The sequence below is a fragment of the Mastomys coucha genome, unplaced genomic scaffold (assembly GCF_008632895.1).
Source record: "Mastomys coucha isolate ucsf_1 unplaced genomic scaffold, UCSF_Mcou_1 pScaffold16, whole genome shotgun sequence".
Lineage (NCBI taxonomy): Eukaryota > Metazoa > Chordata > Mammalia > Rodentia > Muridae > Mastomys > Mastomys coucha.
The window spans coordinates 35,324,480-35,340,559 of NW_022196898.1; the positions used below are offsets into that span (position 1 = coordinate 35,324,480).

The 16,080-nt window shown below is 36.9% G+C and overlaps 1 protein-coding gene across 6 annotated transcripts in view; it reads left to right on the forward strand.

Moving 5' to 3' along the window:
- Lrba (LPS responsive beige-like anchor protein) overlaps positions 1 to 16,080 on the forward strand; it is a 547,775-nt gene that overhangs the window by 184,519 nt on the left and 347,176 nt on the right. For all 6 annotated transcript variants that reach the window (XM_031374244.1, XM_031374245.1, XM_031374247.1 and 3 more), the window contains one exon: positions 2,562 to 2,670. In XM_031374244.1, the coding sequence (XP_031230104.1) occupies positions 2,562 to 2,670 (109 nt within the window). The remainder of the gene's footprint in view (positions 1 to 2,561; positions 2,671 to 16,080) is intronic.

The following is a 16,080-nucleotide window of genomic DNA, read 5'->3' on the forward strand; positions in this document are numbered from 1 at the left end:
AAAAAAAAAAAAAAACAAAAAAAACTCTACAATTTTGAAATGATATGATCAGGGCATTTTTAAAATGCTATTAAATAGCACACACTTAGATGTTATAAACAATCCACCATGTAACTTTTGAATCTGCTGAACTTCCTAGAAGTGAAGGCCTGAGAAAGCAGGGGCTTTCAAGAGTTCAGATATAAAATACTGTTTTGTGCTTCTTAGTTTTTCCCTCTGGAGACCTGCAACCACATCATGAATCTGTTGTCAATATATTGCCTTGCAATACTCAAACAGTAATTGAATTGATTAGTCAATGGCACACCATTGTCCCATTTCCCAGTCAAGTAACCTCGAAGTTATTCAAGACTCCTCCCTTTTCTATACCACCTTCCTCCAGACCCACAGTCAACACAGTTTCCAATATTTCCCTGTCATGTGTAGATTTAATTTGTTCTAAAATCAAGGCTTCATTCACATTATAGCTGACTAAATCCTCTATTGGCTTAACATTTTTTGTCTACCTGCCTTTTAAAGCATTGTCAAATGTCTTCTCAACAACTAGTACACCATGTGTGGATCATCTGACTTCTTAGTCCGGGTCTTAAGTAAAGTTGACCTTTGCCTCTTGACTTTAATATCATAGTTTTAAAGACTTATACAAGATTATTTCTTTGAATTATATTAATTTATGAGATTTTGCTCAATATTGTGAAATTATTTTGTTATGCATATAATTAGGGGTTTTTTTGTTACTAATTGTGTTTCATCATATGGATATTCAGCCATTTAAAGAATAATTTAGTTGTTATGGAGATTTTGGTAGTTGCTAATGTTTCGCTCTAGTAAAAATTGCTTTTAGAAATTTTATTTGCACTGTCACACATTTTGTGTGACAACTTGGTAAGTTGTTACATGAATTTTTTTTTTTTTATATAGCTACCCTTTTAATTACTGTGATGAACACCTGATCAAAGCAACTAAAGGAAGGGTTTGATTTACAGACTGGGAGTCAGTCAGTCATGGTTGGGAGGCATGGAGGCCAGAGCCGGAGGCGTTTGGTCACAGCGTATTCACATTCAGAAGGCAGAGTGCTGTGAATGCTTGCAACTAGTATGCTCTATTTTTAGTGTGTCTAGGACTCCAGTGCCCATGGAGTAGCACCACTCACATTGAGAGTGGGTCTCCCCACATCCATCCATTCACCTTATCTAACCAGTCCCTCAGCCTTGCCCAGCACTTTCTCTCTTCTGTGATTCTAGATCCTGTCAGTTTGATAGTATTAACTATCACAGGTGACTTTTATAGAATTCTGCCGCTTTCGTTTGTTTCCCTGATAACCAGTGATGCAGAGGCTGATGGCATCAAGTCTTGACTGGACTTACTCCAGGCTGTACGGAAGCTTACTGAGACTGGCCCTTCCGAGCATATATTCTTCGGATGCTTTTAATAATTGGCATTATTTTGTCCATGCTGAAAGTTTTGCTTACTTTTATTCTCTGTAATGTCTTTGATTTATATGTGGAATTTTCCTTTTGTATAACTTTTGTAATCTAATTAAAGTATTCATCTTGTTGGTACAGCAAAATAGTAGCATAGAAAATCGTGTTTTCATTTTGGAACCAAAATGCAAATGAAGGGCCTGATGATGCTCGTTTGCCCCAAGATATTTTCTTGAGATACTTTCAGTTTTTTGATTCCAGGGTCTAGTTTCTGAATTTCTGAATTGCTAAAACTCTGGGAGTCTACATGCCCCTATCCTGTCAGGTTGCTTGTCTGTCTTGGTCTCCTTAGCTCTGTGAGGTTGCTGACAGCTTTGCTTAGCTCCTGCAGTCTCCTAGCTTTTGAATACAACTGCCTTAGTGAGAAGACTCGTGCTGAGTGCCTGTGTGCTTCCTCCCTGAGGGTCTTCGCCTTCTTAAATCTTGGCTGCCTTGATGTGTTAGTGTTGTCATGGTGTGACAAAAATACCCAGTTTGACCAGTTCATACAGCTCAGCTCATCTATTTGTTTCACTTGGCCCAGGTGTTTTTGTTTGTTTGTTCTGCCAGTGGTTACACAGTGTATCATGGTGGGAGTACATAGAGAAGAAACTGTTCATATCAGGGTGCTGTTTGCTGTGGGAAGCAGGAGAGAGAAAAGTCTAAAATCTCAGTATCCAATTAAAGACACTCCTGGTGACCTAATGTCTGCTAGGTCCACACTCTTAGAGTCCACACCTCCCAGGATTGTCACGGACTAAGTCAGAAGTCATCAGCACATGCTCCTCTGCACCCTTCCACTGATGTGAAAGGTAACACCTCACCGCTTCAGCTTTATTGTTGAATTATTAGTTGCTTTAGTAGGTAGGCCAATGAATCTACTGTTACCAGAATATAAACTTTTGCTGCTCCTTTCTTTCACTTGTTGAAGTGAAATAATATTGATACCTCACTGTATATGAAGCAAGAACAAGGGGTTAAATATTCCTTTCTATTCAAAAGAACAAAATATACTGCCATTGAACCCTGACTAGCCATTTGTTATTAGACATATATGTCAAGTAAATGTATTTATTTGACAATTTTCATCTCTTTCAGGTTACTTAGCCAAACAATGAAGGATCATTTAGTAAGAGTGGCAAATGAAGCCGAATTTATTCTGAGCAGGCAGAGAGCGGAGGATATTCACAGACACGCAGAATTTGAGGTAAGATACTGCTATATGCTTGTTTTAAGGATACTACTGTGTTTAGATGGTAATTATCTGCTTAAGCAGAATGGTAGTATAATCTAAAGAAGCATGTTGTTAATCTTCAATATTTAGTTTATGAAAATCATGGAGGATTCTGGGAAAGCTTTCTTGGTTCACCACCAGTTCACCTTGTCATTTGATCACTGCACCTTTGGTGAATTGTTGACCTGCTTTTGATAATGGGAATGGGGCTGTGATCTGGTCGTTTCAAATAAAGAAAATCAGTAAAGGACTTAGTCCTCTTTGGGAAAATCTCCTGTTGTGGTTGTGTGTGTTTGACTGTTTTGAGAGGTTGCAGTGTTCTACTTGCACCATGTGAGCAGGCTTAGCAGCCTGGGCCCTTGCCTGTCAAGTCTTCCTGCTTCACCTGCATCTCTTATTCTGGTAGCCCATCAGGGACCATGTTTTGTATAACTCATCCTGTAACCAATGCTTAATTTAGCAGTTTCTTCTGGACATCTGCAACAAACGTGACTTCAGAAAGGAAATTACTGGTCTCATAGCTATATAAATGACTAAAACAGGGATGAAATAAAAAAATTTGACAAGAACACTTGCTAGAAATTGAAGATAATTAAAAGTATCTCAAAATTAAAGATATTTAATTGAAGATATTTAAAAGACATCTAGCCGCTACTTTATATTATGTAAAGATAGATAAGCTCGAATGCTTTTCTCATTGTTTATAGAAGATGAAAACCATCCCAGGTGAGTAGTGGGTCGAGTGTAAAGGCCATCCATGGTTTGGCTCTTCGTGGCTTTCTGAAGTTTTTGCACTACTAGTTACTTTTCTCTTAGAGATTCTGTTGTATATTTGGACAAAGCCTGTGACAGTAAAGAAGCTGATGTGTTTTACTCACTGTCAGTAACGGCTGATGATGTAGCTCTGAGGAGTGCAGCCCTCTAATTCTTTGCTTTTTTTGATACCCATGAAATCTTTTCCTTTTGTTTTGTATTGATGTTCCATTAAAGGCATAGATCATCAGTAGGTACACATTTCAACTTTGTTTTAAAGAGTTTTTATAGCTGTAGACAGGAAGTATATTAAAAATTATGTCATGTTCAGCATTGGACATTATCTTATAAAATAGGGTATAGTATGAATGTATACATTTCAAGACTAAGTTTTAATAAAAATTTGTTGTTTCTGCAGTTTCAGTTTGCATAAATTATACACATCTGTAATCCAGATGCAATAAAAGTTATTCCTTAATGATTTTATTTTCAGAGCCAATTTAAGTTAAAATTCGTTTTAGTAAGAGTTTCATGATGTTCTTTTAGACAATACTGCTTTGAATATCATTTATTATGCTCTAGAATTCACTTCTTATTAACTTCAGCAGAACTACATATTGTGTGGCAAATTTATTTGCTTGAATTAATAAAAATCATAATCCCTTTTAAGTGAAATACTTATTTTGAAAATACCTCATTAACTCTGTGTGTATGGCATACATTCATGTTTGTGTGTATGTATTGTGGGTGTATCTGCCCTTGCATGTCCATATTTATAAAGTTCAGAGGTTGATGCTGGTGTCTTCCTTGATTGTATTCTATCTTAGTTTTGAAGCAAGAGTCTCTCGTTGAACTCTGGAACTCCTCATTTCAACCACGTTGCTTGCCTAGTGAGTTCTAGGGATCTGTTGCCTCTTATCCATCTACTTCAGGAAGTGTGATTGTAACAGTGCTATATTGTTGCACAAAGCTTTTAAGTGGGTCCTTGAAATCCAATCTCAGATCTTTGCCTAGTGACCCATATCTTTCACTCCAGCTACATTTTCTAACAGGACCTAGAGCCTATTTATTTAGCCAAACTATACTATGTTGTATTTATCTTTAATGACAAATTAAAGATGAATATTACTGTTTTTAATGTTTCACCATTGCATGTACATTTTCAACATATTAGAATATTGGCACATCTTGTGTGTTTGTTTAAATATATTTTTAAATATTTTGGTTGTTATTGGACTGCCACTATTTTTATGCAGGCCTTTTCTGATCAGATATCATCCCCACGTTCTAGAAGTCTGGGTTTATAACTATACTAGGTACTAAAATTTTCTTGATACTTTTATATAACTTCCTCTATGCTTTATAAATTATGGTCTGCAGCGAGCTTCTCCGCATGATTTCTTTTCAGTAATTAAATTAGCATTTTCAGCTGCTGAAAACTTGTTGGCCTTTTCCGTTCATTGTGTTTCCTCATGCGTAAAATGTGAGACACCCACATATTTTTAATTCTTCCAGAGTACCATTTTATAGTCTGGGTTTGTCAGCTATATAGTGAGAATGGTTTATTTCCCTATTCAATCTTAAATAATAATATAAAATATTAATCTTATGTGTCAATTTTAGTATGAATCTTACCTCAGATAAGTAAATATCCCAAATGGCATTTTATAGTAATTTATAAGGGGTTGAAGATTATTTTTTTCTCTTAGACAGTCTAACTAGGTTATAAAAGATAGAATATTCCAGACTCCTGGATTATCTTTTTGTAGGTGTAAGAACTATAAACTATAAGATTTTGAAGCCTTGTAATTTGGGATAATTGCCAGTATATTAATGAATCTTATTATAATAGATCTTAACAATTTTCAGTAGAATGAATAAATCTTATGTTTATTTTTCTATTTTACTTTATTTGGAAAATGTAACTGAATTATATTTAAATGAGGACTAATTTTTTTTTGTTTTTGTTTTGTTTTGTTTTGTTTTTTTTCAAGGCAGGGTTTCTCTGTGTAACCCTGGCTGTCCTGGAACTCACTCTGTAGACCAGGCTGGCCTCTAACTCAGAAATCTTCCTGCCTGTGCTGGGATTAAAGGCATGTGACACCACTGTCTGATGAGAACTGATTTTTTTATTACAACTTTTCTAGAAAGTGTTTGTTGATAACACAGAGCTTATCCTTGTTTTCAAAGGAGGTCATACCTGTACCTCAGTATTCACTTTTTCACTGCTGCAGCAGATACTTTTCCTAGGTAATATAGGTCTTTGAAGTTAACCAAGACCATCTTGCTATGTATGTCTTTAGATGTTTTGAGTGACCATTCTTTGTAAAGAAAAACAACAACAACATCAACAACAACAACAACAAAATCCCACAAAAGCCAATGAGTAATCTTTACTTATAGAGTTTTTTGGATACTGTAAACTAATATTCTAGGTTCTTTATTGTGATTCTGATCTGACCAATGGATTTGTGTTGTGTTGCTGATTGGGTACTTTAAGCAATTTAATTGAAAACCTTAAATCTGATTTGCCACTTCAGTCTTTGTATTGTGTTACAATGTTGGTTTACGGATATACTACAATGTGTATATGTGTATAGTCCTTATAATTTACTGACATTGTAACAGAAGGTGCAGTGATAGCACCTTTATTGGAATATGCTTTTCATCAGCTTCTAATCTTTTGTTGCTTGTTGTTTTGATCAGAGTAGTAGCCCATGCAAAATAATTCATTTGATTAAAAACTTTAATGGGAATGAATGTTGTACTTGAAAGGAGAGATTTAGGAAAGTTCACGAAATGCCACTGCTTGTCCTCAAATCTGAAGAGTCACAGTTATCCTGATTAGCCCCAACAGTTTTGAAAAGACAGACAGGAGGAAGATGTTTACTTTCTCATTTTAGTACTGCCTACAGACCAAGTGACCAACTATGTGGCACTCACATAGTTACAGTTACATATATATATATATATATATATATATATATATATATATGTATTTATTTATAGTTATAGTTATAGAGAAAGTGTGCAGATTTCCATCATCATGGTCCTCTCTTTTTATTCCTAATTTCAGCTTGTCATTTATCTTGTGACATTAATGGGCATGTTCTTTATTATTTTCATAAGCCAACGTTAAGGTCTTTTGGAATGTCAGTATGACATCTGGCTGATTTTGCTGGTTTGGAATGCTCCTTCAGATATTGTGACTCTTTGCTAACTCCTTAGTTAGCATGTGGGTACATGTTGTTAATAGGATCAGGTCTTAACTCGTTTTTTTTTAATTTTATTTAATCTTTTTTTTTTACATTCCAGATTTTATCCCCCTCCCAATAAACTCTCTGACTGTTCCATGTCCCATACCCCACTCCCTGCATCCACAAAGATGTCCTCACTCTTCTACCCCACAGCCCACCAAACCTCCCCACTCCCTGGGGCTTCCAGTCTCTTGAGTGTTAAGCCAATAATATACAGGTAAAATTATTCCAAACTTCAGGACCTAGGCTCTGACAAATACTTTAGCCAGTGGTGCTGCCCAACTGGATATCCTCATTTGAAAGAAGGAAGTTGACCCCTTTATAATACATAAACTGTATCACTCAGAATATGTGACACAACACAAATCCACTGGTCAGATCAGAATCTCAATAAAGAACATAGAATATTAGTTAGTTTACAGTATACCTTTCTCAGTGAAAATCAGAACTGTATAACTCTTATTAGCAAACATGATAGTGTACCTTCATAATTTTTATTTGAAAATAGATTTTTGGATATAATACCAAAAGTTAAGTCTAAACAAAAATAGCTATATGTTATCAAGTTTAAAAATTTTCAAGTAACTCAGGACATCTTCTTCTTCTTCTTTTTTTTTTTTTTTTTTTTTTTTTTTTTTTTTTTTTTTTTTTTTTTTTTTTTTGGTTTTTCGAGACAGGGTTTCTCTGTATAGCTCTGGCTGTCCTGGAACTCACTCTGTAGACCAGGCTGGCCTCGAACTCAGAAATCCACCTGCCTCTGCCTCCCAAGTGCTGGGATTAAAGGCATGCGCCACCACTGCCTGGCAGGACATTTTCACTTTTGGTGAGAAAATAGAAACATATAGAATGGGAAAGAATATTTTTAATTTTTTTGTCATATAAGAGTCTTGCTTTCATATTATATTAAGAAAACATGAACTCATAACAAAAAGATATAAATGGCTCTAATAGAACTTTTAAAAAGATATATGTATAAATGGCCAAAAACATGAATAATGCTCTGTCATTAATATTAGCAAAGTATAATCAGGTAATACTTCATATACAGTAGAATGCCTGCCATTAAAAGGAAAATAAAATGCTAAACAGGGCATAGAAATATTTGGAACACTGATACTTTAAGTACTCCTTACTCTCAGTCATGTATTCAAGCATTCGTGGAAATTCAGTCTTTGTTATTTACTTTAAAATTATGCACCTGTCTCATTCTTCTTGCATCAGGTTCTATTACTGCCTTATATCTGTAGTCAGGAGCCTTCTGTTCCTAACCTTAGCCCATTTCCACATTTTCTATACATCAGTACTGATCCTATAATGTAACTGGATTTTTGGCTACTTTGTGGGTTCTTTTTCTTGTACCCTTCACCTCTCTTCTTCTACCCTTTCACCCCCACCACTAGATAGGAAAGAAGAAAGGTAGAGGAGAAAGGGGGATCATTATCATTAGACTACTTCCTACTGATCAGGGTTGTCAAATCCCTCAGGGCAAGTTAGGTCTTTGCCATCAGGAAATCTAATTTCTTCCTTTTATTGTTTTTTCTTTGGATAGGACTACTTAAATCACAACCAAAAGCCCTGCCTCTCAGGGCCCTAGCATGTATATATATATAGCCTCTGAAAAGTCCTCAGAATTTCAAACAGCACACAATTGCAGAAAGTATCTGCAGCTGGCAAAATCACATCCGTGGTAAAGCACAAGCCAAATCATAATCAGCTGGTGTGGACAGTCCAAAACAGCCCCATAGCCCATATCTGGGATTAAAATGAAAACATAATCCCATAATATTTCTACATTTTTAAAAGTAATCAAAACTCCAAAATTCTTGCTACACTAAAACATAAACTGAGACTTATTATGTCCTTTCTGTAAATGTTTAATGTTTAAAACAAAGCATTAAATAAAAAGTTTCCTATGTTTATCATGGTTTTAAAGACCTGGTTGATGTGGTTCCTGAGTTTCCCATTTCATATTATGTCCTTCTCCCTGTGGAATTTTCTGCAGTCACACTAACCTTTCAACTCTTCAAGTATGCTGATTTCTTCCTCCCTCAGACTCTCTGTATACTCACTGAGCACTTACTTACAAAGTATTATTCTTGTGAGCCAGTAAAAGTCCAAGCCTTTCCCAAAGTGACATACATACATGACTTCTAGGAATGTGTGTACTTCCGATGAAAAACGTGATTAGGCACTCAAAAAAGTAGCAAATGTTATTTGTAATCATAAGGATGGACAGAAAGTGTGCAGGAGTGGCTATTTTAAATAGAATGATAGGAAGGCATTTACTAAAGATGGCTTGAAGGAACAATTAATGGGGATAAGAGGAAGCAGGATAAAGTTAAAGGCATAAAGGAGCACAAAGGCTCAGAGGTGGGTTGATGCCTGGCTCACTTAGAGTATGAGAACATACTGGATTGGAGTGAATGAAAAGGGTGATTGGAATGGAAGCAGGGTAAATCATTCATGTGGTCTTAGACTTGGAAATTCTCTGAGGTCTGTGAGCATGAAGTAACATTTTTAATGGACCTCCCTGGATGCTTTTTTAGCTAGAGAGTAGAGGGATGACCAGGGCAGAAATTGCTCAGGTGTTCCTTGTTCCCATTGAGAGTAGAAAGTGTGATCTGAACTATGCTAGTGACCTGAAGGTGGTGAGGACTGGCTGAATTTGAGTGTGTTTTGTCTATGCTCACAGGATGTAAGGTATTACATCAGAGAAAGTAGACGAAGTCTCACTAACTAGAATGTCTTTTTGGGAACAACTAAGTAAATGGAATTGCTCAAAGCAAAGCTTGTAAAGGAGCAGCTGAAATCACAGGAGAGGGTCAGGGCCCAGTTCTGAACATGTCAGATGTTCACGTGATGTCATTTAGTCAGCTGGGTGTATATATTTAAAGTTTATGGAACGTCTATGTTTGGAATACAGATTTTGGAGTGTCATTATACTGGTAACATTGAAAATCATGAGTCAGAATGAGATCACTAAGTACAAGAATCCAGATGCTAGCTGTGTTTTGGCAGAAAATAAGAAATGTTCATGCTTCTGTTTTAAACTTTTGATATGAATGATATGGTGTGCCAACTAATGGTGCCACACCAAGTAAAAGCAAGGACTGACAATTCCCGTGGGAAGATGTTCTCTGCTTGACCTTCATCAGTCTCTGCCTCACAGGTCTTCTACACTCTAATTCAAGCAGTGCCTCTGCTCTGCTGCAGACCATTGTCTCAGTTCTCTCCAGAACTCAGAACTAATTACTTAAAAGTTGTTTGTTGTTTCTATGCTGTTCTTGTAAATGTAGGAGCTGAAACCACACTGCCTTTACCTTTCTGTGGTTTTCTGGTCTTTGTAAAGTATGCAGCATAATTGTTCGGTTAAGTTGGACCCAACAGGGATGACATTAGCTGAAATACCCAACAAAGGGGAGAAAGCCTGTAGAGACCATATCTAGAGGTTATGTACAGCCCCTGGTTGAGGGATGGGGACACCCACCCTTCTCATAAATATTAACCCAGAATTGCTCCTATCAAAAGGAAATGCAGGGACAAAGAATGGAGCAAAGACTGAAGGAAAGGTCACCCAGAGACTGCCCCACCTAGGGATCCATCCCATCTGCAGACACCAAACCCAGACACTGTTGTGGATGCCAAGAAGTGCTTGCTGGCCAGGTACTGGTGGCATACGCCATTAATCCCAGCACTTGGGAAGCAGAGGATTTCTGAGTTCAAGGCCAGCCTGATTTACAGAGTGAGTTCCTGGACAGCCAGGGCTATACAGAGAAACCCTGTCTCAAAATAAAAAAATAAATAAATAAATAAAAAAAAAGTGCTTGCTGACAGGAGCCTGGTATAGCTGTCCTCTTAGAGGCTCTGCCAGAGTCTGACCAGTACAGATGTGGATGTACTCAGCCAACCAACGGACCTCAATGGAAGAGTTAGGGGAAGCACTGAAGGAGCTGAAGGGGTTAGCAACCCCATAGGAAAAACAACAATCTCAACCAGCCATACCCCCCAGAGCTCCCAGGGACTAAACCACCAATGAAAGAGTACACATGGGGGGACCCATGGCTCCAGCTGCATATGTAGTGGAAGATTGCTTTATCTGATATCAATGGGAGGGGAGGCCCCTTGAACCTGTGGAGGCTCTATGCCCCAATGTAGGGGAATGCTAGGGGTCCTGAGGCTGGAGTGGGTGGGTGGGTGAGGAAGCACTCTCATAGAAGCAGGGGGGAGGGGATAAAGGATGGGGTTTGTGGAGGGAAAACTGGGAAGGACAACATTTGAAATGTAATAAATAAAATAACCAATGAAAAAGGTTTGTTTAGTCGGTAACATGACCCAATCTTCAGGAATTCTATCAGAGTTAAGATTATGGAATGGATTTTCTGTTTAGTAGGTTGCTTCATTGGTGTTTACAAAATAGTAAGTAATATTTGTTCTGTTCATGAGCACACGAGTGCTCATGTGCCAGGAACACTATTATACTGGCTGACTTCCACATCTTAGCTTGACATTCGAATTTAGTAAAAAAATGATTATTTTTTTCTTTGTTTTAATATTGTAAGTTCTTATAACTGATTTGTGTGTGGGGAATCATATGAAAGTGATTTAAGAGTACAGGAAATGTCTGTACTGTTGAAAGTTCCCTATGTGACTATAAAAGTTTTCATCTGATTTAAATCATTAACTTAGGTCAGTGGGAAAGAAACTTTATTTCAGATTTTGACAGACAATATTACTGTTCTTTCAACATGATTCTTCTTCATTCCATTCAATGTAATTCATACTCTTCTTGCCTTCCATGAGTAGACAGGTTCGTGTCTGTGGTTTGCATTAGAAACCTGCACACTTTCATCTCCTTTTGAGTTCTTTAATCCCTGTTGTGGTGCTTTCCATGTGCCAACTACGCAGAGCAGCCCGTAAGGAGCTGGTGGGTCAGGCATCTTTGCCTTTTTAACACCTCCTCTGGTTACCTGTCACGTATAAGTGAAGGCAACTGCAAGGTTTTTTTCCAACAGAGATGTAATACTCGGGCTCAGAACTTTAGGACATAGCTTGAGGTACAGTGCCATGTACTAATCTGTATGTAATACTTTGCAATTACCCTGGGAAATTATCATTTGGTCAGAAGAAGCAAAGTGTGATTCTCTGTTTTGTTTGGCTTTGTCCATAAGAGGCTGATAAAAGGAGATAAAGGTCAACCTTGCTCCCTTTTATTCTCAGAAATTTGAATCTAAGTTTTAGTTTTAAATGTGAATTTTTTAAAATTAATAACAAGAGAATATTTTCTCTGTAAGCATGGGATATGACATTTGTGGAAGCATGCCAATGCAGCACTTGCTTATTAACTTGTATACATTGTCGAAAGTTCCTACATGAGAGTTATGTCATGATGCCTTTTTATGACAAATTAATTTATTTTGTGTGTATGAATGTGTGAGGGATACATTATCATGGTGCATACGTAATATTTAAGGGTCAAAGGACAACTATTGGGAGTTTTCCCTTTGTTGTGCAGGTTCCAGCGGTTGAACTCAGGCCATCAGCCCTGAGTGGCAAACAACTTTAACCTCTGAGCTATCTTATCCGCTCAAAAAGAGATTTTATTTTATTTTATTTTTATTAGATATTTTCTTTATTTACATGTCAAATGACATTTCCTTTCCCGGTTTCCCCTCCAGGGGGGAAAAAACCCTATTCCCTCCCCCCTCTCCCTGCTCACCAACTCACCCTCTCCTGCTTCCTGGCCCTGGCATTCCCCTACACTGGGGCATAGAACCCTCACAGGACCAAGGGCCTCTCCTCCCATTGATGACTGACTTGGGCATCCTCTGCTATGCATATACTGCTGGAGCCATTAGCCCCACAATGTGTACTCTTTGGTTGGTGTTTTAGTCCCTGGGAGCTCTGAGGGTACTAGTTAGTTCATATTGTTGTTCTTCCTTAAGGGGCTGCAATCCCTTCAGCTCTTTGGGTCCTTTCTCTAGCTCCTTCATTGGGGACCCTGTGATCAGTCCAGTGGATGGCTGTGAGCCTCTACATCTGTATTAGTCGGTTACTGTCAGAGCCTCTCAGGAGACAGCTATATCAGGCTCCTGTCAGCCAACACTTGCTGGCATCCACAATAGTGTCTGGATTTGATGACTGAATATGGGAAGGATTCCCAGGTGGAGCAGTCTCTGAATTGTCCTTCCTTCAGTCTCTGCTCCATAGTTTGTCTCTGCAACTCCTTCCATGGGTATTTTGTTTCCCCTTTTAAGAAGGAATGAAGTATCCACACTTTGGTCTTCCTCCAAGAAGAGATTTTAAAAACAGTCTCAACAGTTCATTTACAACTTTATCCTCAGTGAAACAATGGGTGACAATTTTTAAATTTGGAGAATAGTCAGAAGTTAATGCCACAAGGAATAGAATATCAAGTAAGAACTCAGCAGAGGGTCTGGGGAGGCTGCTGCACAAACAAGTACTTGAGATATATTCCCTACTACTCATGTATAAAACCTGCTGGTGGCTCTGTGGTGAGTTTAAGTAATCCTAATGCTGGAAAGGCAGAGATAGGCAGACTTAAGAACTCACTGGCCAGACAACATAGCAGAATTGTGGGAAGCTCTCGGTTCATTGAGATATTGTGCCAATTGAGGAATTCAGGCAAAGTTAACCTCTGGCTTCCATATGAATGTAGGTGCATGCATGTGTATATATGCACAGATGAATGAATATATATGTATATACATATATATTCATATGTATATATATGTATATACATGCATGCACATACATGTATATGTATATACATATATTCATATATATGTATATACACACATGCACATACATGTATGTGTATATACATATATTCATATGTATATATGTATATACATACATACACATACATGCATATACACACATATATGGACATGTATGTGCATGTATGTATATGCATATATGTATATATGTATGTAAATGTATGCATGGACATGTATGTGCATGTATGTATATATGCATGTGTGTATATACATATAACAGACACATCAATAGATCTTGGTAGCTGAGATTTTATATCCTACTATAGAAGAATGTTAAACAGGTTACCAAAATGTCTTAACATATATATTCCTGTGGGTAGTTAATAGGTGCTCATACTGTTGAAGAGTTAGAACAGTGTATGTAACATATGTCTTTTAAAGCAAAGATATGATTGACATTGAACAAAATAGTTACAGAATTTTTTTGAGTGATAATGTGAGTTGACTAGCATTTGGTAGGTCTGTAAGAGAGCTTGTTGGCCAAATTCAACCAAAATCTATTACTGGAAATGGTGTCTTTTTGCCCTGGTAAGCAATTTATTAAAGTTAAATTATTTTTGTATTTCCCTAAGAAGACAATAGAATTATTTAATGGATTGCAATCTTATCTTTTCTGGTTACAATTTCCTTAACAAGTAGTGAAATAATATTGATTCTAGTGGTCACCATTTCTAACACTGCCTGTTAAGTTATATGAGTGCATAGTATTTGTTTATCAAAATTGAACTCAATAAATGTGGAGTAAAAAGTAGCTTACCTCTTTTGGAATTATCATTATTCATGTATTTTAACTCACAGCTAAGACTAAGTGAAATGTATTAAATTTAGAGTGTATCTGTGGGGATAGCTAATTCAATCTTATTAATACATATTATCTCACCTGCTTATCACTGTTTTGCAGTGAAAACACTGGCATTCTATTTTCTTAGTATTTCAGTAATACAATATATTATAGCTTTGGTCATCTTATTGTAAAATTGCGCTTTTAATTTTGTTTTTCTTAAATAACTCAATTTAAAGTCAGATTCTTAGTTACATTGGAATGTTTAAAAGAGTTTAAATGGTGTAGGTAAGCCATCAAGGTACAGCTTCTGGGCTGTCTTCAATTCATACCTTATGTCAGCTTTCTGCTCATGGTGACATATCACTGCATACCTGGTGGTTGGATACCTGTCAGCCTTGCTACCTTACCTCCTCTGTCCCTGTTCTCAGTGGTATTTGTTACACTGTATAAATAATGCTTTGGCACCGTGGTGGTCTAACTATAATTATTTCAACAAAAATATTTCTGTTTTATTTTGTTTTGTTGTTTTTTTGAGACAAAGTCTCACTATGTAGTGCTGGTCCTCCTGGAACTCACTCTGTAGACCCGACTGTCTTGAACTCACAGAGATCCACCTGCCTCTGCCTCCTGAGTGCTGGGATTAAAGGCATGTGCCACTGTGACCAGCTTAATCTGGGTAGTCTTTTTAAGTGCTACCCACAAGTACTAATTTCTTACTGTCTTGAAGGGAATGGCTGTTTTTTTTTAAACCAATTTTTTTTTTTTTAGATTTATTTATTTATTATATGTAAGTACACTGTAGCTGTCTTCACACACACCAGAAGAGGGCATCAGATCTCATTATGGGTGGTTGTGAGCCACCATATGTTTGCTGGAATTTGAACTCAGGACCTTCATGGAAAGCAGTCAGTGCTCTTACCCGCTGAGCCATCTCTCCAGCCCTTTTTAAACCAAATTTGATACTTTTCTTTGATATACCGGAGAATGCTGTTTTTAAATGCAATTCTTAAAAGTTGAATTATGTTTAAAAACTTAAACTCCTTGCATTAGATTCTTCTGTATTGCTGTGTTCACTATGCTATGTTTACATGACAGCTATGTTTTAACCACAGAAAGGCCTGTCTGTGCAAACAAATATTTTATGATTGATATCTCTCTTTATATTCTCAAATTAACACCAGTGTTATGTCGCAGGCTCACAACTGAGAATTTCACATTTTTATTGTACATTGTTTTGGTTCTTTTTCGTAATCCTGGGGTTGACTGGTGCCTTGTCCTGCTTATAGGCAAGTATCTTTCTATAGCCCTCCTTCTACATTGCAACGTATATTTGTGTGATAGCTACTTGGAAAATATTTAGTTCTCAATTAGATGAAACTGGAGACTTAGGGTGAAATACAATATCCTTCAGCCATTTGAGCTGGATCATTGACCTAAGCAGAGACTTAACGTGAAGCTAACAAAGGATGGGCTCTTTTTCTCCTAGTTAATGAGTCTGCACTTTCTCTCAACATATTGGTACAAGAGGATAGATTGGTATAGAGTAAAGCACTCATTTTTCAATGCCTAGTTTGGACTCAAAGTAATTCACAAGAATGTAGTATATATAGAATAATTGAAAAAGGTGTGATTAGGTAGATCATTTAGACTTGTGTTTAATACTGTAATTAAGAGCTGGACTAAAATATTTTTTTTTAAAGCAGGGAATAGTCTTAAGGCATTTTTTTCTTTCTTTTTTTTTATTTTAGATATTTTCTTTATTTACATGCGAATTTCTCCATTCCCAGTTTCC